General features: G+C 38.6%; 1 protein-coding gene across 1 annotated transcript; it reads right to left on the bottom strand.

Annotated features, from left to right (window-relative positions):
- Positions 1-2,055: 2,055 nt before the first annotated feature.
- On the bottom strand, positions 2,056-22,080 carry LOC137391229 (uncharacterized). Its single transcript, XM_068077637.1, has 8 exons — positions 20,535-22,080; positions 20,225-20,308; positions 19,828-20,006; positions 19,119-19,307; positions 18,423-18,645; positions 16,149-16,391; positions 14,526-14,635; positions 2,056-2,709 (listed from the first exon to the last, which is right to left on the bottom strand). The coding sequence occupies exons 1-8, from the start codon at positions 21,934-21,936 to the stop codon at positions 2,578-2,580; spliced, it is 2,562 nt and encodes an 853-aa protein (XP_067933738.1). The 5' UTR covers positions 21,937-22,080; the 3' UTR covers positions 2,056-2,577.
- Positions 22,081-27,445: the final 5,365 nt, after the last annotated feature.

Here is a 27,445-nt window from a genome sequence, read left to right as displayed (position 1 = left end):
TTGCATATGTGTATCCCATCATCAATTGAATTTGCATTGTGAAAACCAGATCAACATCCATAGTGCTTTTCAAATATCAAATAGATTGTTTTGCAGTTGCTATAGGCATCTTGGTATCTCAGTAGGCGATGACTAGAACTTGGCTTATCCGCTCATTGTTTCAGAGCTCGCTGACACTACTGTATGGGAAATACTATCAACATTTTATAAATATAAACCCATGTTGACAGGATTGCTACGTACTATTGCCATGAAAAATCTTTACATCTCATTCATCTTCAAAAGAAACATAGTGACAACTCTCCGTGTTCAACTTATTAAGTACGTTGACTTGTAGGGATTCGGCTGCTCTTTAAGAACTGCATCACAATGGTGTTGCGTTTCACTGATATTGGTTATCGTATTATATTCAGAGAAAGCCGGTTTAACTTTACTCAGCTACAGCTGAGGTGTGGACATGATGAACAAATCATCATGTTAGGTGGCTATCATAATTTGTTGATACATTGTTAGTGATATATCTACCTACACAGCAATCAGTATTGTTTGTACAAATCTGAGAACTTTTAGAAATATGTGTAATTATTTATTACAGTTTCAAGGACACTGCAAAAGATCCTAAAAATATTTGGTAAATTAACAAATGAAGTGTCTTTGACAGGGTGACCATAGATTTGGTTAGCACCACAAAGATACACATAAATTTAAATGGTGTTCTCTGTAGAACAGCTATCTAAACATCTAAATAATTAATAACTATTCCTAGGTTTGCCGCTTTGGTGAAAACCATGTATCAATGAAAAATGAAGAATATATATTTACCATGGTCTCCTATTATATGAGCAAAGCCCTTGTCTATCATATTAGGCACCTACCAGGTAAAAACAACCTGAGTGAAACATCTAAATAAAATTTTGACTTTAACCTACTCTAAATACTTTTATTTCTTTTTTCATTGAGCGACACTTAGTGTTTTATTTAGTTCTATCTGCAATGCAGCAGAAAAAAATGCATAATTTGATACAAAGTATCACAGGGTATAACCAACTTAGATATGATCAGGCAGATCCAAAAAGAAAAGTATTAGGCATGAGAAATTAATAACATGCAAACTATTATTGGTAATGATTTAAATGTGATCAACTGAGTTGAATCTATCAAATAAATAAAGACCAATGAGCCTGCGGTATAACTAGTTGACTAATTATGTTCTATAAATTCTATGAATATAAATACCCTCAAGTAAATGTAGACCAGTTTAAGATTATGTGCATTTGACTTATAGAAATCACTATAGTCCTCAACTACTGATAAATAGTTGCTGAATAGAAAAAAAACATTTACTATTCATAGTGAGATTTCATTTTTTATGACTTTTGAACTTTTTCATTGATTGTGTGACTAAATTGAGAATTTAGCTCAAAATGTTCAAAAACAACCTAACAAAATAATTTAAATATTTTTTTGTAGTATAATGAAATATGCCCTGCTATATTCAATGTCTATTATGTTTTATCTGAAACATTTGGGTATAATAAGAAATCACAAAGTCTTAAGTTGGCTAAAGACGATATTATTGACAGTGTTGTAGCTTGTTTTCATGTTAATATAATCTGTCTAACATTAAAAATCCTAAAGAAAATTTGAATAAAATTGTATTCATCGGAATCATCTTATCAGGTTTTATAATAGACCAGCAGATGTACTGTCTAGGGACTTTGTGGATGTAACAGATTGTCAGTTTGTTTAAATTTCCCAAAACTTAATCTCTCAAAAGGGTTGCATGCATACATTAAAAGAATTTAAGTTTTTTTTCAATATGCATGATGATGGAAGAAAATGCAAATATAACAAAATAGTTTGTTTTTTTGACGAAACTTCCAGTTGTTTTGTTTCTAAATACAGCGTATTAGTTTTTCGCGTAATTCTATGGCAAAACCTCAATTTTGGTAAGAATGAGTCAAAAATGTTTTTTTACCAAATAAAATGGCACTAAAACTAATGTCTTAAAATGAAGAATGCTATTCCATTATATTTATGCATTTATATCAAAAGTGAACTGAGCTTATATTATTGATCTATTGGTAACTTGAAAATAGAGAATGTTGAGATTTCATAAGCTTGTTATATACTATAAATATATACACCTCTAAAGCATTCATGAAAGATGTGGACACAGCAAATGGTGACCCATGAAAATTAGCAATGATTCTACATTGTAAAGAGCTACACAATAATTCACACAAACATAATATGTTTATTTAAACCGGTTATTAAAACTGACATAACAAACAAAATGACAACCGAAACTGTCAAAATACCACATCGTCGTAAATAGTTTAGGTATATGTTATAATTCAGACTCATCAGATGAGGTAAGTTATTTAGGATTCTGCTCATGTTTCAATGATGAATTTGATAATATAATCAGTGGTAATATAATAGCGGTATAACCAGTAAAGTACAGAAGCAAATAGCTCAAAGTTCGGTGGTTAACTTTATCCTAATTTGATTTGTCATGCTTAAAGAAGATATACAAAGTTATCCGGAGAAGCTAACACTGAGGTGGCAAAAGACTTAACGGCTTGGGAAACCTGGGAAAAGGTATAATTTTCTCCCGTGAGTAAAAGTGCATGTCGATGTTGGAACATTTCCACCCTGTGTGTCATTTTTCTGACTCATGCTGACCTTTCTTACTCTCTTCTGGACCTATAAAAACCATTAAACTTTACTATGAAGAACTCATAGCTACATATCAATAATGCCCCTTTAAAAATATCATTTTCAAAATAGCTAGAAAAAATTCATTTTTGCTGCAGTAACACTGCGTGAACTGTTTTAAAATAATATATTTTATTCAAATTTGACATGTCGTCACCAATAAAAGTGATTAAAATGAAAGAGCATGTTCATAACTAACCTCATGAGTTTGCATTAATAAGACGATGAAAATTTAAAACAGCAAATATACACTTTTTGTCTTACAGATTTTTAACAATACTCAAGTTGTATTAGCAATTATGAATATTCACAAACATATTGACTAGATTTTGAGACCTATCAAATCACTCGATGGAATGAAAGTTGCTACCTGAAGCAACTTTTCATTTTTTGCTGAAATCAAACATACTAATAGTGTATAACTTTTTAAAGCTTTCTTATGTCTCATCATTTTATGTAACAGAGGGTTGTAAAATAAATCTATGAATAGTTATGTATGAAATTATATTTCAATTTTAGGCTATATTTGCAGTTAAAAGAAAAGATAGTAAGAAGAGTCTTAGCCTATCTTCAAGCAGGAATATTTGCTTTGAACTGAACTGTTTCACTAGGAATTATTGCGATGCTAAATTTTTAAAAAACTGAATTTTTTGTGCTAAAAGTGCAGAGACTACTAAACTGACCCCAGCAGCAACTCAAACGGCTCAGAGCAGCCGCTACATTAGCCAGATGTGCAGAAACCTTCGAGCAGATGCAGCGGCAACAAGAACATGATGCACTAGCTACAACAGCTGCTCGGCGAGCTGAATTTTCACAGCAGATGAAACGGCGACAACAGCGAGACGCACTAACTACAGCAGCTGCTAACAGGCGCCGTGTATGAACAGAAAACTTCGCACTTGTCTACAGTCCTGCAACATAGTATAGGGCCAAATTTTTTTATGGGACGAATGTCCAAAAATGCTCCAGATGTAATGCCTTACGTTGGAAAGGCGAGAGGCCATATATGTAGTTTATATGGTAGATTTTATTGATAATAAACTTTATCAACAACCACATTACTGTTGCACAGTTTGTATATACCATGACAAAACACAGGCTATAGACGAAGAACTGGTGAGTCATGATTAGTGTTTCAAGCATGCAGAAGTCTCAATTCAATAAATGCTGGCGATAGCTTAGTAGTGCAATAGCAAAATACTTTTTTAGAATTTCTTAAAATATGGAAGAAGAACTTCAATTTGCCTAGCAATGTCAATTTCATTATCAGTTCTGTGTACAAAATTAGGACAATTCCGATTTGAGTGGTTCGAGACTGATGCATTGTAGACTAGCTGTAAAACACGTTGCATATTTCCATTGGTCTCTCCAACATTATTGACATGTCCGACTGCATATGTGTATGAAGTCTGATCAGTACAAAAATTTCAGTAGATTGCATATTTGGAGTTGTTTTACAGTATGAAGGACAACTCTCAATAAAACTATTGCTTTACGTGAATCTGTACCCGAACACGGGTAATGCAGCTAGTGTATATATATATCACATCTACAGCTAATATTTGAATAGCATGTTTGTGTACACACACGTCCACCTATGTTAAAATTGTTAAAAATTGTTAAAACAGGACAGATAGCACAGATGGTAAGGTATTGGGACATTGATCATTAGGTCCTCGGTTCAAACCCCAACAACTGCACTTTTCTGGTGGTTCGTAGACAAGACCCTTGCTTGTATAACGTCTACAACCTCTATGATGAGTGCAATAACCAAAGCCATGCCGGCTCGGACGTCGCCCGGTCAAACAAGATCCGCGCTGCCTGTAGCTGAACCAGGACCAGGCAGTGAAAAGTGGGCTACTGGTTCAAAATGGATGAAATGGACTCGGACTGATAACACGGACCTCATGCAGTGCTACTTTATGAGTGAACCTCAAAAGTGGGGCTATATGGGAAGGATGCGTCAACTGTGGATAAACATGCGCCCTGAATTGCCACTAGCCGCTAAGCAACTTGTAGCTCAGAGGAGTAAAATAATCAAGCAGCACCTCATATCGAAACTTGAGGTGAATGATATTAGGGAACAGTTCACCCATGTAACCTCAACCAACGAGGAGTGCATATCGACACACACTGTCACACATACACAATCATGAGTTGACTCACGGGTTGAAGAAGACATGCACTTGGACCTTGACCCAAGGGTGAAAGAGCTTGCGAAAAATATCATCAACAAGATGCCAGCTGCTAATGATTATGGAAGCAGGGTACCACTACGAAGAGTTGGCAAGGCCATACCTAAGAAGCTGTTAGAAGACATTAACCTGGCACTGGAGTCGATCTCAACTGGATCAATCAGTGAGACTAATGCCCTAATCTACAGTACAGCAACTGTCATCTTGGAGGAGATGGGTATTAAGCCACTGCCAACAAGGCTTCAAGCCATTCCATCTTGGCAGCTGAGGCTACAAAATAAGATCAAGGACTTGCGCAAGAAAGTTAGTAGACTCAGTGAGAGATCTAACCACAGTTTGGAGCGTCCAGAAAGGGAAGCCACAATAGAAGCTCTAGAATCTGCCAAACAGCAGCTAGTAACAGTCTCGGCACGACTGAAACGGTACACCAAAAAGCGGGATAACAAGAGAATGAACAAACTGTTCATCAATAATCCATCTAGAGTGTATTTCCAGTTCAAAGGTGAACTTCAGAGGCCAATGTCAGAGCCTTCGCTATCTAGCACTTCAAAGTTCTGGAAGGACATCTGGGAGAAAGATACTATTGATAACACCACTGCCAATTGGCTGAAGAGGCTTAAAGAAAGCCATCAACACACTGTGGCTCAACATAGATTCACCATCAGCGAAGTGGACATCAAATGTAGAGTGCAGCGTATGAAGAACTGGGCAGCACCTGGCCATGACATGATTCAAGCCTTCTAGTTAAAGAAATTGACATCACCTCACACTAGAATGGCTAAGCAGATGGAATACCTAATAGAACAAGGTGACCATCCGGAATGGCTGACCAAAGGACGAACTGTACTGATAAAAGATCCAAAGCAGGGGCTGATTCCCAAGAACTATCGACCAATAACGTGCTTGCACACTACCTGGAAAATGCTCTCAGGAATAGTTGCAGACAAACTGGAAGAGCACATGAGCCACTATATGCCCAGTGCTCAGAAAGGAATTGGGCGCAACACCCGAGGAGCTAAACATCAGTTACTGGTGGATTGGACGGTCTGTCATGACAGCAGGAGAAGGCAAACCAATCTTGCCATGGCTTGGATTGACTACAAAAAGGCCTATGACTCAATTCCCCATAGTTGAATACTTGAATGCCTCAGTATGTACAATGTTCAACCTGCTTTTGTGGCATCATCAAGATGTCAATGACCAAATGGAAGACGGAACTGGAGGCTAATGGCAAAAAGCTGGCGAGTGTCAAAATTAAGCGAGGCATCTATCAAGGTGACTCCTTATCACCGCTGCTCTTCTGCATATGCCTAAACCTTCTAAGCAATATGCTGGAGGAGACTCAATACGGGTACCAGTTTAAGAGTGGCACCAAGATAAACCACCTCTTCTACATGGATGACATCAAGCTGTACGCTAACAAAGAAAGGGACATTGATTCGCTAATACACCTCACTCAAATATACAGCAAGGACATCGGAATGACCTTCGGTATTGAGAAATGTAGAAGGCTAATTCTTAAGAAAGACCATTCTATACTCACAGATGGCCTAAGAATGCCAAATGGTACCATCAAAGATATAGAAGAAGGGTACAAGTACTTGGGGATTATGCAAGGCAACATCAACCACAAAGCCGAAGTATGTTACAAAACCATTACCAAATACAATAAAAGCCTTCGGCAGGTCCTACGGAGCCAGCTCAATGCCAAGAATCAAGTCATGGCGATAAATACCTATGCACTGCCAGTAATAAGATATTCAGCGGCCATAATAAAGTGGACTGAGGAAGCCATCAAGGAAACAGATATAGCAACTCGTAAACTGCTGACCATGCATGGAGCACTTCACCCAAAATCTGATACTACTAGATTGTATTTTGATAGGAAAGATAGCGGTAGGAGACTTAAAAGTGTAAAGCAGACAGTGAAAGAGGAGCAAAGCATCAAAGCATATGCAGCCTCCATGGCCATCTCAGATAAGTTGCTAGCTGAATTTCAATCGGGTGCTCTTACAACGAACCTACGCCCTGATGATGAGGAAGATGACTGGCACACAAAACCTCTTCATGGTGCTTACCACCGACAAATATTTAAGGTCGGTGATCTTCACCAGAAATATACATGTATGTGGCTGAACAAAGGAAACCTAACAGCCAATACAGAGTCGCTAATCATGGCAGCCCAGGAGAAAGTGCTCTCAACAAGGCAACTCCAAACAAAAATCTTTCACATTAGAGACGATCCTAGATGCAGACTGTGCAAAGATGCACCTGAGACTATCCAACACATCATCAGTGGATGCAAGCAGCTAGCAGGAAACGCATACACTGAGCGGCATAATCATGTCGCAGGTGTTGTGTATAGAAGTCTATGTGATGAATATGGCCTTAATAAACCACAACACTGGTGGGAAGCTCCTGGTGAGGTCAATGAAAATGGCCGCGCTAAGACCCTCTGAGACTTCTACATCCGGATTGTCAAGCATGTTCTAGCAAACCAACCAGATATAGTGGTGGTAAACAAGGAGAACAAGAGAGCTACTATAATAGATATAGCAGTACTCTATGACTGCAATATAGCCAGCAAAGAAAAAGAAAAGGTAGAGAAATATCTCCTTCTTGGAGAAGAGATTTAAAAATGCTAGAATGTAAAAACAACTGTAATCCCAGTAGTCATTGGGGCACTGGGCGCAATAACACCAGCGCATAAAATGTGGCGTGCCCAAATACCAACAGCAATCAACTCAGGTGAGTTACAGAAAAGTGTGCTATTGGGAACAGCTAAGATCTTGAGGCGAGTGCTCAACCTCCCAGGTTTTTGGTAGGAGACCCGAGTTGGAGCAGAAATTACCGCCCATACGGGGTATCCGGGGTGAGGAAACAATTTTTTTTATATATAAGAGCTGCCTGATCTCTGTCCAGCATGTCTTGGACTTGACGTTGAGCTTCTGTCTCTTTTTGGGCCCAATCAATGTAGTGGTTGTAGAATAAGACAGGTTCCTCCAGTGGAATTGAATGATCTGTTTTTTAAGCCCAGCTCATAACTGAATCACAAGTTCAGAAAATGCTTTAGTAACGCGGCAGCAACCATGTCAGCCATTCAGCCTGTTCAAGTTCCATGAACTTATGTTGGGCCAATGCGTAAAGATCCGGCAAGTGCGCTAACACCCTTTCCATTGGTGTATCGGCTTCCGGTGGCGCCGCTCCCAAACTGGAGAGACATGTTTCATCATTTACCTGATGGTTCTCTACCCCTGTGTACGTGCCATCTTTACTACTTGCTAAAAGGTAGAGGCGAAAGTCTGCGAGGTTGAGGTACCACACTACCACACTTCTCTTTGGTCGAGGCCAGTTTACGCTTGTAGCCAGCGGTGACCCATCAGGACAGCCTTGATCATAACTGATAGGCAGTAACTCCTGATCATCACTTTGCACCAAATAAACATGTTGGTCCTGGCTAGAACAACCACGTCATGCGTCACCCTAACCTTATTGAGCAGCAATCTGCCATGTATTCTTATAAAGATCAGGGATGACTGCTAACAGAGATTACCGGCTGCTGGAAATAAATGGCGCACTGGTGGACCACCAGAAATGACACTCCTAAGATAGCATCTTTGCTGATGTGGCTCATGGCAAATACTTCTGTGGGCTTTGTTCCCAGAGCTGTTTGGGCAGCTGTATGACCCGGTAGAAAGACAGCAAGGTCCCTTTGAACATGAATCAGTTGCTGTCGCTTTTGTCCGACAAGTCCCTTGATACCGAGGGGGTTGTTTGTCAAACATCTGCTTACTTGGCAAGTTTGTTGTACCCCTGGTGTCAAGTAGGAACTGAATAGGCCACCTGTCCAATTTTTTAGAGAATATGTAGCTTATGGCATGAGGCCAACTCAGTACCTGCGCCAAAACGTGATTGGCATTACTATCGCTAAGCCAGGACCTTCTCCCTGATCCAGACACTCCTGAAGCTGCTGAGGAACCATTCTGGGGTGAATGTGGAGACAGACTGGCCTGAGTACCATGAGTCAATCTTATCGACTTTAAAACAGGAATTCGACAGTGTACCGGCAGGTTCTTTTCCCTCCTAGCCATTGGGCATGACCTGGGAATTCACAATCCTGCAGCCGGCTCTTGAAGGGTTCAATATGTTTTAACGAGAGCCGGGTGACACTTTGAGCTGGCAATGAAAGGAGGTATCTGCTGTTGTAATAGCCGGTTTCTCTCCAACAGATTTGTGAGCGTGATCTTGGCTGGGCAGCCTGGTGCAGCTTTGCTTTGTTCGGATATGCATGTACAGCCTGGTGGCATGCACAGCCTGTCTTCCGAGAATCCAGGCTTTACATTCTCAAAAGCCCGGACTTTTGAACGAGTCCAGGCTTTCGTGAATCTAAAGAAGTCTAGGCTACAGTTGGAGAGGCTAGGGTTCAGGCTAAACGAAGACGTTTGCGACTGCTAGCATGGTAAGATCAGACCTCCTCTTTAGACTCTATTTTGACGCCAGCACCTCCGGTCTGTGGCCTCTTTTGGTCAGACCTGCTCAACCGAGGCTTGGTTGATGCATTAGGCATTTTGAAAGGCCTTCGACGCAATGCCAATGAATTTTTTTGCCAGGGGAATGCGGCTTCGGAGCTGATTGCCACTGGTAGTCAACATTACTGTTGTAGCCTCCGGCCATTTCCCCGGTGTACCCATTTGCTGGGGTAAACGTTTCTCCTTTAGCATAAACCCTCCAATTCCTGGGGGCCCTGTAGCCCCAACATTGCAGAGGCTTCTTTTCTTCTCACCCTTGAGGCATGTTCTTCTCCAGTTGCTTCAGCAACTGCAATGTCAGCTGATGTATGACCTGGCCAGCTTACTGACTATACTGTCCTGGATCACCGTTGCCCCCTCTTCAGGACCCTCCTCTATAGACTATACATAAGCTGCTCCTTGGCACCCCAGTTTGATCTGAACGAACTCCATACAAGCATGCGTGACCTGTGTCAGGGTAGTCGCAGGCATAGCCAGAAGGTGTCTCTGCAGAGAGGCCTGGTAGACTGAGCTGCAGAAAGATTCATTTGTCATTTCAAATTTATGAAGGCTCGATGAATCTCTGTACACCACCTAGAGAAGTCTCTCAACCTGGAATGCGAGCTCCTGAAAAGGTTGCCCTAGCTTGCCTCAGGATGCTCATATCGTTGCTAACCTGCCTGGATGAAACGCTGAACCGTATCAAAGCCCACCGAAATCAGCTTCTTCGCAATTGGCTTGTCTGCAGTCCTCCGTCTATTTGTTCAGTTTTTTTGGGTATGTTGAGAAGGGGGCCACAGAAAAGAACCAAAGAGAGCCTGGATAAGTTGAGGCTACATAAAGAATGCTTGTTGGCCTCTTCCGTCCAGACACTAGCTTGAGCTTCTGGAAATTGGCTGATGAAATATGCGACATCCCCAAATTCTGAGTACTGATCCCTGCTCCAGGCCTAGGCACATGGTGCCATCATTAGTGTGCAAAGACCTTGGCTAGCTAGTAAATCCCTCGGTTTGCTCTCCTCAAGCTTTGCTCATTCATAGTCTACTTGAAAAAGCTCTCCAACTGTTTTCAGAACATCGCCTGCCAGAGGTCTAGAACGCTCTTGCTTCTAGACTCAGTATGGTGGAGCTAAAATGTTTGAACCCACGACCACCACCAGTGTAAAGGAAACTGCCCGCTCATTTACTTTACATAAGACATTAAATTAATAAATAAACACACCAAGTGTTTAATCTTAAGAGGATATACATTATATTTTATCAAAGATACATATAAATACATTAAGCTAAATGTGTGTGCATACAAATGACAATCATAAAGAGAACCTGCACTTGCTCTGCTAAAACATGGCGTTCTCCTGTTTTTAAATTATCAATTTCGTTAGGCATCGCCTCCTTTTTTATTTATCGCTTGGTCATTTTAATTATCACTCGGTCAGTGAGTCGGTTCATCGGTGACCTAGCCTCCTCCGATAGCAAGAATGCTCAGTCCGGTGATGCCAGTGGCCTTAGGGGTTGGTCCTTCTGGTTGGGATCACAGCGCTCTGCCGCAACAATGTATATATTTATATTATTTGACATATAATATTTTTATCATAAATATGTTGATGCTTAGTGGGTAGATGAGGTTGCTGGACTAGCTGGAGAATTATCCCTCACCTACTGATTTTTTCGTAGTAAACGAACACCAGCATAAGTGAACAAACAAAGCCAGAAGAGACTAGAGACTGTGCATGTTGCCTTGCTAACCCAGACAAAAATCTAACAGAAAATCCAAGAAGAACTACCACTTCATGCACCCTGCAAGTGGATATGACTGTCCAACAAAAAGTATGAGGAGGACAACCAAAGTTGCAAGCTTAGTTTTTGCACATTGTGTGCAGAAAGTATGCAGATTTGGTTGCTATCCTTGCTGAAACACTACCTCGAAAACTTCCATCAGATTGTAAAAGCAGCATGCATAGCAGAGGATGAAAACTGACTCAATGAGCTCTAAACTGTTGTGACAAGTGGGAGCAATTGAATAGGGCCTTTTGGGAGCATGGCACCAAAGAAACTGGCAGTGCAATATACAGCACTTTGCCGCTACTTGTTCACATACCTATCTCAACATATCTTGTGTGACCAGATCATGTCACATCAGAGGACACACACAGGTGCAGAGTGCAAGAGTGTGGCCAACCTATTGATCAAGCCTGCAGAAAATTATTTTTGCAACTGGAGGTGGCATATCGACTTAGTAATAAGGCTATGCACCCTCACACTAACTGTGGCTGATTTCTCCTAGAGTTGGTGGTCAAGTCAACTTTGTCAGGCTAACTGACCAAAGTTCATCCCAAGAGAGAGAGACACCGGTGCTCTAGCTGATTTAAAGAACCAAAGGTACTGCTGCCCACCTGAGCCCTCCTCAATTTTCTGTTCCTCTAGCTGCTGACATGCGTCCAGGAACAAACCTGCACAGGACTAAATTGAGCTACCTCGTCAAAGCTAAAAAATACTGATTCGAGGAGTAGTCTACACAGACCTCGTATCTAGCTGAGCAACGGACGTGTCTTATCAAACTTCCTATAGCATTGGAGTTCTCTTTTTATTGCTGACAAAAAGCAAAAGCTTCCCCGATGTGAGAAGAGACCCGAAACTTGCAGGCATGAGTCATCCTAGTGGCTATTTTGATTCTGACTCGCCAGCTAAAAAGGGACAACTGTGTTTTTGCTGAGTCAGTAGTCCAGAGCTTCGAGTATGAAACCAGGTCAAACTGGATCTGACTACAGCTAATCTCTCCTTCAGGTGCTAAATGGATGGTTTCCACAGCTTTTGCTGGGAGAAAGTGTGATGACAAAGTGCCGTTACGAAAGCCGGCAAGACTGATTTTGCAACCGATGCCGCAGCCGAGCTGAGTCTCATTATTATAGTCGGCTCACCACAGGCTCACCACGCCAACCGTGGGACAAAAAATGAGATTAAAAATGAAACACCGTGATGGGGAAAAAGGGCTGAGCCAACTGATTTATAAAGAGCCTGCCGGAGCTAGCCCAGTTTCTCTTGTGTTGTTTGCCATTGCACACATTGACTTTAGGGACTTATATAAATACTGAACAAATATATATTATTGTGGTTAACACAATGATTATAATTTTTCTTGCATTACTTTGGAGAGTACAGGAAACCCACACCTTCTTTTACAAAGCATAGTGCAATTTAATAAATATAGATGCAAAATAGTTCTGTTATAGTGAAACTATTATGCTGTCAGAACAAATATTGTTGTTAAGACAACCGCTGTTAATTGCTTAGGTCTCAAAATTGTCACTGAAAGTGAATCCAAAGGTTGCATTATAATAAATATAAACTTATATGACTAATTAATATTGTTTTCAATAAAAATTTAAATTACATTCTTTGCGATATTGTATTTAGAGTGTTTAATCTAAAACTTTGACAGTGTTTAGACTTGCTACACTGAGTCTGAAGGCTCAAGTACACAACTACATTTGTAGTATATGTAGTTTTTACAAAACGCTAAAGTGTAGAAAGAATAAACTTCAAATGTGGCACCACAAAACTAGGCTACCTTCTTAGTTTTGTGATGATACATCTGACACATACTTGGACAAAAGAAGTTCAGTGTTTTATGAGGCTGTGGACTAATTAAAGAGACTGTTTCATAAATAAACTAATGAAATTAGGTCATTTAACTCATTCGCAATCGACTATCTTTCACATGATCTCTCCTAAATACCAATCAATTTATAGAAAAATGCAATAATTTAACTTACTACTACAAGAAGCTGAATTGAGATGTTACCCAATCAATTTTTAAAAGAACCAACCAATTCTCATCTTTTAAACGGTATTAATTTCAGTTAGAGACTTTGTATAAATCACACGTAGACATGTGTCTCAATGAAGCTGGTGTTAGAAAATTTCTGATTTTCCAAAACCTATATTTGCGGAAAAAAGCTTAGAATTTCACAATACAAACAGTAAAATCTAAGCAAATTAGCTGAAATTATTGTTTTTTTACATACAAAATTATAAATATTTTTATATAACAGTTAGCCATAAAAATCATAAACTTCAATTTGGAACTCTCCCTTGCGAATCAAATCATTCAAATCAAAACATAGCAACTCTGTATGCCAATATGATTCAAATGAACTGTCCTTAACATGTTTCAAACAGTAAAAATATGTTCATTACATCTGATCAAGGCTTTTTATTTTTCATTAACAGCTCTGTGAATCAATATGATTCTATAAAATGTGAATGTTAACTTTAGTTGGATTACGACTGACTGCCTAAAAAGTGCATTTTTATTCGAGCATACCAATTCAAATTAGCAAAATTTAAAATTAATAAAAACTTGAAACATGAAAAATAATGCTTGCTTCATGCAACGTTTTCTTGTGTTACCACTTCTGAATCTGCATATTTACTTCTAGAGTCAGAAAAAACTTATTGCGACCCAAAAAATTATAAGTCGCCGTGATTATTTCCAGTTTATTCAGATGGTTGCGAATGAGTTGCGGATGGTTGCGAACGATGGTTGCGAAATCCTGACCTTTTGATGAACACAGATATATCAGTAATTTTGCATAAGAATGCAGTAATCTATATATAAAGTTAGGTGCTCGTTGGTTGGTTGTTTTATCTGGCTTGTGTCCAATGTAAGCAATAAAATATGCACACTTGCAGTGCTTGCTAGGGTAGGAAATGAAAAAACCATGTCAGACTAAAATTGAACTTGAAAAGACACTTAGACAGGACTTTTGCAGACAAACATGTCAACCAACACGCAGCGTGGCAACCATGTTACACTAAGGAATACATTTTGACAATACTTATTACACCTGCCAATCTTTATTACAGCACTAGGCAGCCAGTGTACTAAAAGAAAATATGTTTAACGACTTCAACAAAATGATGCAAATATGTGTATATATGATAGAAAATTATTTAAGCTTGTGGCACCAACAGAACTTAAGAATCTCCTTATTTTAAAAGTTGGGAAATTTTGCATATGGTGATTAAAATAATATATGGGAGCAAAAGTTTTTATTACTCATGCACCACTGGGCATTCAGCTCATTAAGTATACTTACAATCTTGAACAAACTCTCGATATCTCTGTGACAAGCGTGTTTGTAGAAAGTGGCTACTAACAGTCTGATAAACCAAGATCCATGAGTGGGAGACCTGATTGATGTGTATGCTGCAATATATAGGTTAAATAAATACAATCAGCAACCTTCTATGGCATAACGCCTTGGTCATCATATGTAAAGTAGAGCTATGTTCGATAGCTGTTGAGATAAAATATTATTGGGTCGCAATCTCAGAAAGCATGGTTAAGTCGCAAATTACAAAGTTCAGTTATCCAACCATGAAGCTGCACTAACTGAATTTATAGCATTAGTAACAAGTTTTACAACATGTGCATCCGAATCAAACAAAGAGTGCACTTTCTGATTCTGAAGTCAATTTAGCCAATAGAAATGTTCAACCTTCAAAAAACCCATCTAAAACTGTTGCTAAACTGAACAGGAAATACGGCAAAGTGCGTCTGTTAAAAGTAAACAATTCTTTTATCCCGATTTTAAAGAAAACTCTGACATTTCGGACACTTTTTATGAGTACTTCGGTATCCCAAAAGCAGTGACAATAAAGGGAGTGATGATGATGAACGATCTGAAGCTACTGTAATTGACAATAATGAAGATTATGAAGAGGTAGAACGGCGCTTACAAGAGCGAAAAACTGTTGGAGTTGAAAGTGCAACTGGGGAATATTATATTAAATTATAAGATTAATAATTTGATATCACAAGATGAAAGTTTATAGTGGTTGATGGTATGCAATAATAAAATATCATGTATTAACATTAGTAACATATTATGTTACTGTTACTGTTATTTTCCTAAAGATTCTGTTGGTGGTAATATGGCTTCGCTCAAAATCGACAATACTGCCAAAACATTTTTAATATCTGCAAACTGAGGAATATGCGACACATTTCGTGATAGATATACAACTATTCCCATGACAGCTAACAGTAATATGTTTAGATATTGGAATTCAGCATATTTCTTTGTATAAAAATACAGGAATCTAGATAACTATCACAATTTCTTGATATTGCCAGCTATGATGTTTTGAAGTGTACACAAAATTGTCTAATGGTTTTCGTTTCCCAAACTATAACACCAATTTTTTCAGAACTATGTTGTAGCACTAATGGTGAACATGCATCAGTTTATTGACCATAAAATCTGCTGTAATCAAACTAGAATCAAAATTATTTTTGCAAAACAACTGTGAGAATATTATATTTCTCCTAATGTGGATAACTCTAAATCTTACACACTCGACTTATCCATGGTTTCTGAGATCATGACCCATTCAACAATGTTACTTTTAACAAAAGCTTATACTACTGTACATTGGCAGCTAGAGTAATGGGTAAATATAAAAAATAATGCAGATGAAAACTAAACCATAAGTGATTGTATTAGGAGTGTGCTACAAAATTCAAGCAAGTTCAAAACAAATTATTAGTTTGATAAGTGAATGGGTATAACATTTTTAATGGGTAACTTAGAGTTACTCAACTGAATTCCTTTTGTTTTGGTTGCAAATTAGAGTGTCTCTGTTAACTCTGATATGAACCAAGCTTTTTTCTGTCAGTTATCAGTTGATTTGTATTGGGTGTATGGTTTGGGACTCACATTCGCAGCTAGACTTCATGATGAAAAAGTCATCTACGTTGAGTACAATAGGACGAGCTGAAGGGGGAGGCTGATCATCATCAGAAGCAGGCAAAAAAAAAGGAAGTTCTTTGGTTTCGTTGGAAGTAAGTACTGATGAAGTAGACGAAGATGCCTGCTGTTCACAAAGTAACTTCACGGCTTTAGGAATTCGGCTGATTGCTGAATCAGGAATTTCTCGCAAGTCACCGGAATCATCCCGATCTGAAACACAGAGCACAGAGTAGCTGATTGCATTATAACTCATAAAAGAAATCAACTATCATAATATATAATTCTAAAAAAAATGGTACTCTCAGATCAAAGCGTACTGAAAACTTTCCATTTTGAAAACTAGCATTACTTGCTTGCATTCAAAATATCTACTATAATTCAACTTGCTTTAGGCATGATGAAAAACAGCAAACATAAAAAAACTGTTTATGCAATAGTTTACTATCTGGCTATTTGTTCATCACAACCTTTAAATATAGAATAACCATTTAGAAAAACTCACACAGTTTTAGATATCAAGCTAAATTATGATGATTAGTTTACTTCCTTATAGTCAACATCTAGTAGTCAGTTATCCATCAGTTAAGAGATCAGTAGTAGTCAGTGGTAGTCAGTTAAGTAGTCAGTTATCACATAGAAACTGATGACAAAATATGTTGTAGCTCTTCAAAAATACTTAGATAACGGTGAAAATTTAGCGTTTATTATTATTTCGTAAAGTAGTGCATAAGGTCATCAAATTCAAAACCTCATTAAAAGTCAGGATCTTAAAGTGTGTTGCAAAGCCCATTAAACGATAACAGCTATACAACAACATTAACAGATTCTAGTAATTGTGGTAATAGTAAAACATTTGGATAGATGTTTATCTCTTTTTAAACAGAATGCAGCTGATCACTGAATTGTAAAAACCAAAGCAAATAATTTTATATTTACAACTGTAAATGTTCAGAAAACATTTATAACTACCAAGTTGTTAAAATCGAAGTTCACTTGAATTATTAAAAACTGTTGATAAAATAAAAGTATTTTTTAGAAACTTTTTACTTGTCAGTTCAAAATATATTGACTCGTATAACCTAGCTTTGACTATTTTTATTTCCGAACAAAAGTCAAGTTACAGATTCATGTTGTTATGATTTGATCAGTGCGAAAAAAATCATGCATTTCAGCAAATAAATATGACAAGTTTGCTTATCCAAAAATTAAACAACAAAAGAGCCAAATTCAAGCTTGTGGTAGATGGCTGCATGACGCAAGACTTAACCTAAAATATTTAAACAAATAGCTAAATATTGGCATGCAGGCTACTGCAAGATGCACTATGACACTAAAATTAAGTAAAATAGTATTACTGTTGGACATTTTGCATTTTTAACATAAAAAATTAGAGGTGTTGAGGTTTAGACTGCCGTGTATTCACTGCAGAGTACACGAAGAGTTGCTTGCTCTTGTGAGAACTGATGAGTCAAAAACTGCGCACATTACACCGTTGATAAGCTTTGGTTTGTACTGGAAATAAACCAAATATAATGCTTACAAACTCTAAGTCTACCAAGACATGTACAACAACTGATGAATAAACAAAACGTAAATTTTACGCCTAGTTAGAGTTTTTAGACTTGAATTAAAATAACGCAATACTGTGGGCGATTCACTCAGCATTTACTAACACCTATCAGTTGTAGATTCCAACTATAATGGAACAAGTCTAGCATTTTCCACTAAGCAATTTACATTGATAATGCAAATTCTAAAGTGAAAGCAATCCATTTTGTAAACAACATATAATCGTGATTAAAATTTTCTACTTATAACTGCATAAGCCTATCAATAATCCACGTAGTTACACACTGAATAAATTTATACTAAAGAAATAATTATTAAATGTAAATTTGTACAACATTTCTCATGATAGTGAATGTAAACATATGATTGTTTCAGGAGTTTAAAAATAAATTTAATCACTAAACTACCAGTTAAACATTGATACAAGCCCCCACAGAAAGTTATAAATGAAATTAAACCATTTGTAAAGCATTCAGTTAAATGTTATAAAGCTACCACAGTCAAATGCAAATATCAAACTTTGTAGGAATAATCAAAGATTTGAAAACAAAAAACTTTAACAGGTAGTAAACCATTTAATTTGTACTCATCTCTGAATTATTGATGAAGTCCTAAAGAACTAGGACTAGTATTATATTTGTTGAAAGAACAATGTGCATCTTGTTCTCTCACCTCCTGAGCAGGCCTGGACAATGATGAGCTTAGGTTTACCAGCCATTGCAGGAAATCTTCTTGGAGACAAGCAGTCTCTAATAGCCACCAATGAGAAATATTTGTCATGGTGGTCTAATAGCATGTCTGCATCAGACCCATGACTCATGATGACCAGTATAAACATTCCAAGTCTGTGGTGCTCCTCCCTGCTTGTTTCCTCTTGTATTTCTTTCAGTATTTCCTGTTAAAGGTTTGCAAAGAGACAATTGTAAATATAAATATTAACTAGTTTTTTTCACTTTTTTTTAATGAAATTAGAAAAATCTTTAACCAAAAATTACTTGAACTGACACAGAAACTCAACGTAAGCATCATTACCAATATGTATATTGATATTCTGGTCAGCCGTAACAAACTGTTTCCATTGCAGATGATTGAACGAGAAAACCTTCTTATGAAACTCATAGTTGAAATTACTCATCTCATGTTATCAAATGCACTTGCAGTCATAACAGAGATGTAGTAATACAGTTATACTGAAACTGCCCAAATGTTAAGTAATTAAAATATTTATTGCATGTCTAGTACACAGTTGAACTGTTAGTATAAAAAATTAGGGCTTTGTGTGAGACGACAACAAGTACAAAAACTTATAAAATGAGCGACAATAGATGATTGTTCAGATATTGATATTCAGTCAGAATTGTCTACTACCTCAAAGCTCAAGTCGGTAAGTTCTTCCTGGGTTTTGGCAACATCAAATTTTAGATCTTTCAACAGCCTCTCAAGGTTAGCATAGTCTATATCAGAGCCATGCCTTATGTCATGCTTTATGTCTGGTTGGAATGTTTTGATGTTTAAAATAAGGGCTCTTCCTCTTCTTTTCTTACTCATCTGATATACCTAAATACCAATTAAGTGTTAAAGAAGAACTGTAATAAAAAGTTACTTTGGGAATATGATAATAAATTTAATATTGCTTCACTTGAAATGGTGTACAAAGGCTATGACCAAACTTTATAAAAGACTAGCTATAGTTGTAGTATGCAACCCTAATTTTAAAACAACAAACGACTACCTGTCCAACCAAGATTTTTGTCAAGTTTAGGCATACTACGGTGTGTTACCTTCTTTTCTATAAAATATAAAGATGTTTCTTTATCCTGTAAAGCTAGACAAGTTTTGTAAGCGTTTGCATTATGCGAAAAAAGTGAGCTCAGTGTTGAAATGCTCAAAAAACATTCGAATGTTCTATCAATCCAGCAACATTGGCAGCAACAAAAAGTATTAGTAGTGGTAAATCAAACTACCTGGGCATAATTTAACAATAATAAAATTAAGCCACATAATTTCAAGAAAAAAAGAAGGTTCTGATAAACCTCTCCATGTAGTCTCAAATATCTCATCTACTTCAGATGAATACCTTGTCCTTGTTTGTAAAGAGTTCTTTGAATTCTTTCCTTTGAACAGGAACCAGTCTCATGCTGATCAAAGGAGGGGATGAAGTCTCATCACAATAACCTTCTTCACTATCAGATACTTCACTCTCATCGACTCTTGCTGATATTTGTGCAGGAGGCACTCCTTCATCATCACTCTCAGCTACAGGTAAGGTTTTGCCTAATTAAAGATTGTGATGAGTAGTATTTCCGGCAAAGTACAGTATATTCTAGCACCTTAATAATATACTGATAAAAATCCAATTAATCATTAATGAGCAAATAAATGGTTCAATTTGTTATTTTCTGCTAAAAGGTATAATTAGTATTTGAGTATTCAGAAGATGTGTGTTAAAATATGCTGCTTATGCAAATGCTCACCTTTTTCAGAGCTGGCTTGGCAGATTTCTAAGCTGGAAAGATATTCATCAAGCTTTTCAGTGTCATTGTCAATAAGCTGAAAGCCTGAAATTTAAAAATTAAACTCACTGAGAATTCATTTTATATGAATGCAAACAAATAGTTTCCTCAACCATAGATACTAAATCTATCAGTTCCCATGAGTAATAATGTCTGTCAGTCAATAACCAGAGTGCAAAATACAAAGTACAAAGACTGTGATTGTTTATTAAGCGTAAGTTAGTTAAAATAATGGAGAATGGTGGTGGCTTAAAATGAACAAATGACTTACATGGAATCCTCAAAGGTGCTAGTACCCTCACTTCAGCAGATGAATGTTTTTTGCAAACGACTGGTTGTATTCCAATACATTGATCAACTTTTAGCTTCGGTTTCCCTTCATCTGGCTCATAGTGGAAGTAAATATAGGAGGGGTTAACCTGAACGTCTGGTTCTTGACTGTTGATGAAAAGGCAATGGGAGCAGTAGGTACGAACAGCTATGCGGCAAGCCTTCCATGACTGAAACAACTGACAAATGATGGCTTCTGTTACACGAATCAGGCATTTCCAGGACGCGGTAAGCTCTTTAGTAGTAGTTGAAACATTCACCTTGACGAGTCTTTTCTGAAAATCGTGTAGCACACTTGTGACACTGTTTTCGTGAGCAATGTTGACTCCATTCTTTTGAGCAGAAGTTTCATAACAAGGGTTTTGTAGAAGATTGAGAACTGTTACAGAGATTTGGTGATGAACATACTCTGGTATAGACAAACCTCCAAAAAGGATGTCTAATCTTAGTTGGAGTTTGTTTTTGGTCTTAAACAAGTCTCCAGGAGTTTCCAAAGCCAAAGCCGGGACCAAATATTCAGCATGTAGCGACTCTTCAATTGGACCATGAATCATCAAAAAAGAGCGTAGAAGCTCCCTTGATACCGCAAATGGGAATGCCGAATCCTTGAGAAGGTTTTTCAGAAGAGCTTCTGCCAAGACACCATCATACAACAGTCGTTGTACAAGTTGTTTGTATTCAAACTTGCGAATTTCTCTACCGTGATGAGGAAAAACTCTAAACTTGGAAAGATGATTGTCCCACTGTTCTTGTGAAGAATGATGAAAAAGCAACTTTATCATGGAAGTGATTTCACTGAACCTGTGAAGAATGAAAGATGAGAGGCCTTCAATCTTTTCAAAGAAAAACACCCGACCAGCATTGTGCATGTAGCGCAGGATAATCAGTGGATCAGCATTTGGAAAGTTTTCGAGCACTGATGAAACTTCAACAAATGGCTGTTCAGAGAACTGCTGAATGAAACGCTCCACAGAATTCCATAATTTGGGTAGTTCTACAATATGCTCTTTACATCTTTCATTGAGCTTCTTTTTAAGAAGTTCTATGTTAGATGTCTCTTTCAGATCGTTTCCAAACTCAAAAATATCTCCTTCATCAAACAATGGCAGGTTCATGTTAGACAGATGCTCAACCACGGTCAACATCTTTGGAAAGAGTGTTTCAAGTTGATTTTCTTCTTCTAGCAATTTCTTTCGTATTGACTCAGCTTCGATGAGAAGGTCTCCTCGTGCTTCACTCCTCTGAGCACTTGTCAGCTCATCTATGTGAGTGAGAACAAGAATTGGTGGGCCGAGCTTTGGACAAGCCAGATAGAGATGAGATAGCCAATTGAAACACACCATTTTACATGCTTCTTCTTTTCCACTTTTTTGCACATTTTTCGCAAAATTCGCCAAATCCACTACTATCAGAGGTACACATCTCTCTTTGCTGAGAATTTGGTATGCAAGATGATAAACTTGATTACCACCATAATCGAAAAGCTTGACTTCAGTGGCCTCAAGAGGCAAATCTTCTACTTGAAATACTCTGGTTGTCTCATCTTCTTCAGAGCTTCTATCACGGTGTGTCAGCACACGTTTGCCAGTTTTCAATGTTCTAAATAAGCTTGTTTTGCCAGACAGCGTGTTTCCAATAACAGCTACTGGCACTTCTACCAACTTTACTGGCTTTTCAGCAGCAAGATCAACAAAGAACTTTCTGATAGCATATATTCCTTGCTTACAAACACTGTATGGAGGCATCTTCAAGTTTTCACACCCACTACACTCAAGATGAACAAGACTCTTCATCTTTAAGACAGCAGTCTCTATTTTTTCGAGCTCTGTGTTTTTCCTCAGATCCAGTTCCACTAGCCTTTCTAGCTTGTAAATCCAGAATGGGAGAGACTGAATGTTGTTGGAAGGCAATCTCAAATCTCTCAGCATCTGAAGACTGTGGCATCTAAAATATAGTTTTGTTACTGATCTTTGAACTACAAACAAAGTTTGGTAAAAGCTTTTGATACATCCAAAGGCAGTGCCACCAAAATTAATAGCAGCATATCACCTCAGATTAAACTATGCAGTGCATTATTTTAAACCTTAATGCATTATTATGATTGAATATAACACGATTATTGCAAATTTCTTCATTATATTAATGTCTGAAGGTGCTCAAGAATGTCATTAGTTGTGTTATAGCAACACCAGGTTTATTATTCAATCAATCGGAAATATTATCAATTTGCAGTAATATCTCCTGTAATCATATATTAACTATGTGCTGCAAAAAATATTTTAACTTAAGTTGCACATTTTTATACAGCTATTCACTCAGCAAAAGTTTGGTGAACCCATTTGATTGAGCACATGTATATATATATATATAAACATATATATATATATGATATATATATATAATATCTATAATACATATATATATACATACATATATATAAAATATATTAAGAGCTGAAAACTTTTAAAACATTTTACTACTTAAAGTTTCATGGTTGCTACCATTTACCAGGTAAAATTAAAATGATCTGAAGTTCATATGACTGTACGCAAAAACACATCGAGTAGCTTAACGATAAATGCCAGCTACATATAATACAACAATTTAATTGGTTCATGTCACAGCATTGCAAACTAAGTGCTTATTTGAATGCCTGCACTTTGACACAAGCTTGTTTCTTGAGTTTAAGCTTGTGAGCTCAGGTTCAATCCAGTACGACATCAAGTGGAGAGTATTGAAAAAAGCGAGTTGTTACAATAATACCAGTAAACGCTGTAATTTGTGCATTTGGGAGAAGTATTTCATTCTATACAAATCTGAGTTTGCAAGCTTAAACTCAAAAAACAAGCTTGTGTCAAAGTGCAGGCATTCAAATAAGCGCTTACCCTAGGACACTTATATTTCGCTACTACTTAGTTTCGTGAGTAGCACACAGAGTAAAATTTCGCTGCAACTTAAATTCGCGGCTCTGATGAGTGCGAAAATATAGTGGTGTGAAAATGAATGCAATGGAAAAAACATTACATTCCTCAGGTCCAGTTCACTAATAAGAAAAAAATTCAATTTGGGAATAGTTCGTATTTGTAAACCACAGGTTGAAATGTGTGGGTGAGATCGACAATTCAATTTGATCACTTGCTGCCATTTGTTTCTTAGACTATCAATGACGTCTAGGTCCCTCCCGCCGTGACTTTCACACTCGAATCCCAAGAAGAAGAAAATAGATAGGTAACAACCAACTTCACAACCAAAACTGTATTACCCTTACGCTGCCATAAACACATTTATGCGTTTTCTAGGGGCTACTGACATAAACACATATTCTTACTTTCTCAGCAATTGTCTGGTAACCTGATTTTATTATTTGTTGACCACATAACCCACGGTCTTTAAGTGTTTTATGAAATTGACTGTGTTGTCCGAAGATTTCTCTATAAAATCAGCCTAAAACAACGAAGCAATTTTAAACTTTTGTTTGAGAATTTCTAATCTAAAAACAAACATTTTTCTGCGAGTTCATTAACTACCCCGTGCGAGTCATAAAACAGGTAATTAGTTGTTGATGACATAATAGCCAGTTTAGATTTTCGTGATTATACAGATAATTAAAGTAGAACTTGAAAAATACTGTATACATATCATGAAGCAATATCGGCGATTTCGGTAAAATGGCTGGCACTAGGCCGGTAACGAATTTGTACATGATTGGCAGTGAAAGAGATAATGTGGTTAGACCTGATGAGGGTTGATATTGTTTTTGAATGGTAATAAAATTCATCACTGCAATAATTATTCTTCAATTTTACGACTTCACCTACCAGACTTTCATCCTCATCAGTTACAAATTCGGTGACTAAACTGATATTGCTTTGCTATGCTGCTCAGTTGGTGTATTAGCTATAATGAGTTTACCAGAAATTTCCCATTTATCCTAACCACAGACGAAAGTTGCCTGCATTTCTAATATTACGATTTTATTGTGGATATCAATGAACAAAGCTATTTAACTTCGCGTTTTCGCTCGTTCGTTATGATAGTTTAGTTTTGCTCATTAAATTTTCGCGAGAGGATTACACCGCGAAAACGCGAAAGTTAGATGCCGCGAATACATGAGTGTCCTAGGGTAATTTGCAATGCTGTGACATGAACCAATTAAATTGTTGTATTGTAAAGGATCTGACTCCGGTAGCTGAGTCAGCTTTACTTCCTAACAAGGGAGTCGCAACCTGGGCTACTGGCTGACCTTGTCCGAGTCCTGATTGACCTGCCTGTGGCGGTCAAGTCAGTCCAAGACAAGAATCTAGTAGTCAGGCTTGCTCCGAAACCAAACCCCCGGCCTGCCTCTGGATCTCTATCTCAGGCTAGTCTGGATCCACTTATGGCTGGTCTTAAGACTGGATCTCTAGTGCCATGGCACACCCGATCGAGTCTAGACAAGGCCGTGGATCGCCTCCTAGCCTTCTTAGAGTCACCCTGGCAGTTCCGTCTGTTGGTTGCACTGAGCCTGCTTGTACAATCGGTGAGCCAACCAGGCAGGTGTCAATAGAAGCAGTTCGTATGAGTATATAGCAGTTTATTATCGATATCTTCAATACAAGTATGCACAAGTATGAGTGGAATCAAGCACACCCTGCCTGTCTACCGCGCTGGCTTATATAGCCAGCGCCTATCGTTTAACTCCGCCTACTGATCTATTTATATCACAAAGGATATGCCAGATATAACAGGATGGTTATGTAACAAAAAGGCAGTTCAGTGATACAGTTATATAATAAAAAGGCAGTTCAGTGATACAGTTATATAATAAACAGGCAGTTCAGTAATACAAGGGCAGTTCAGTAATACAGTTATATAATAATAAAAAGGCAGTTCAAGTATGCAATAAGGGAAGTTCGAGAGGTTCGGTTAAATGACAGTGTGGATATATATATGAGTGCAGTAAATAGTACACAGGCATGTCCCGGTCCTCCACACTCTCCCCCCAATTGTTTGGCCAGGGGTGAACAATTAAGTGTTCTCAGTGGAAACGCCGCGCTTGTGTTCTCAACCTCTGAGCTTCTATACGGCATTCCTCGGCCATCCGGATGTAACGTTGGTATTGGTCCTCTTCTCTTCCCGCTCTACGGTTGTACTCTTCTCGTCAGGCCCGTGTGTTCTCGATGGCCCTGGTTACCCTGCTGCTGGTAGGTTCCTTGGTCTTGCCATCGGCTCCGGCGTATACCCCAGCGATGTCGTCCGCATTGACGTGGATCTCCAGGGCAGTCTCGCTTTCTCCCGCTACCTCTGTCCCAGCTCCCTTAGGCGGTGTGTTTATTTCCTGGTTGACGAGTCTCGCTTCCCTTTGCTTTACCCTTGGGATTACGTACCCTTGGGGAAAAGGCCTTTGGACCCGCTCCTCTCTTCCTCCGGTGGCTCGGCATCGGTTTAAATGGACGCGGAGGTCGGCTGGTCCGTCCCTCCCGTCGTCCTGGAGGGTCTCCTGTTCAGTACACCCCTTTTCTTCTGGTGACTCTGTCCTTGGTCGTTTTTGTCCCATCCTTCTACCTCGTACCCATCCGTTCCCATCCTTTATGGGAAGGCAGGTTCCAAACGGGGGGCATTCTGTCCATTTCATGTATGTACAAAAATCGGTGTACCACTCCTGATCTACTTGGTATACAATACTAGGGTGTAGTCCGGAATCCTTGGCTTTCTTTTGGTGCTTGTATATACTAAAGAATGACGATGAATTTTTCTGACATTTGCACCAGTAGCGCCAAAAGTGTTGCCGAATATGTCTCCTTACTACCCTACCGTCCTTGTTTTTGAAGCCACAGAGTCTGCACTCTCCCTTCTGGCGGTCTTCCGCGGCCTCCATCCTTGTGTAGGAAGTGGGGGAGTACCAGATATCCTCGGCTACTCCGTCGAGGGTTTCCCGGCTTTTTCTTCTCTCGGGCGGTCCGTTCTCTTTTTTCTGATCGACCGGAATCGTGGGTAGGTTTATCGAGCAGGCTTGTACTGGTCCTGGTCGTGGTCGAGTATCCAGTCGGTGCCTCTGGCTAGTCTCTAGCGGAGGGCCACCCTAGAGTGGTTTACCTCCGCTCCTGACTTGGAAACTCTGGCCCTCAGAATTTTGCCTGGCCTGTTTTGGCTTGGCTTTGTCCTGGGACGCCCTGTTCCCTACCATTTGCACCATCCTGGTAGTGGTTATCGCCGGTTCTACCGGCCTCGCTCCCTTATAGGCAATGGGTGCGATATTTTTCTTGGCTATGTTATTCCCAGGTAGTTTTACCTGATCGACGTCTTGGTTCCCTGCCGTTATCTCAGTTTCCTCCAAGATCTCATCCAATTCTGTTAATAATTCCTGCAGTTCTGAATCCTCGATGGCGTTGGTTTCATCTGAAGTTGGTCTCATATTCGTGATATAGGTTTGTGGAGAGAGCTGGTTATTCGTTAGTGCGCAACGGTTGAAGTGACTGGAAGCTGTCTCAGTTTCATAAGATGGCCGCTTTCCGGTCCTGCCGTGCTCTTGTTCCTGAATTGTTCTGCTGTTCGGAGTCTGCTGTCGAAGGCCTTCATTGCCGGATGGTTCCTCTCCTGCTTGGTTTTCTTCGTCTGCCTCCATCTCTGTCTCCTTTCCCGGGATATTTCGGTCAAGTATGATTGTATCTGGTTGCTCTCCTCCGTGGCGGCTTGCGGCCATCATTTCTTCTAGTTCGGCAACCGACTCTTTTAGAATTGTATATTGAGACATCAGTTCTAAGTTCGTCCTCAGACCTTCCCTCTCTATCAAGGTCTCCAGTTGTTCCACCATAGCTTTGGTAGACTGATACCGTTCCTTGAGTTCGGCCTGTCTTTCTCTGGCTTCCGGTC

The sequence above is a fragment of the Watersipora subatra genome, chromosome 3 (assembly GCF_963576615.1).
Source record: "Watersipora subatra chromosome 3, tzWatSuba1.1, whole genome shotgun sequence".
In the NCBI taxonomy this organism is placed as follows: domain Eukaryota; kingdom Metazoa; phylum Bryozoa; class Gymnolaemata; order Cheilostomatida; family Watersiporidae; genus Watersipora; species Watersipora subatra.
The sequence above is the reverse complement of the archived record's forward strand: the minus strand, read 5'-3'. Positions and strand labels throughout refer to the sequence as shown.

Coding starts and splice junctions, on each gene's coding strand:
- LOC137391229 (XM_068077637.1), bottom strand. CDS start 21,936: ATGGTGTGTTTCAATTGGCTATCTCATCTCTATCTGGCTTGTCCAAAG. Junction 19,308..19,827: donor TCTTTACAAACAAGGACAAG/GTATTCATCTGA, acceptor ATTGGTATTTAG/GTATATCAGATGAGTAAGAA. Junction 14,636..16,148: donor CATGAAGTCTAGCTGCGAAT/GTGAGTCCCAAA, acceptor TATATATTGCAG/CATACACATCAATCAGGTCT.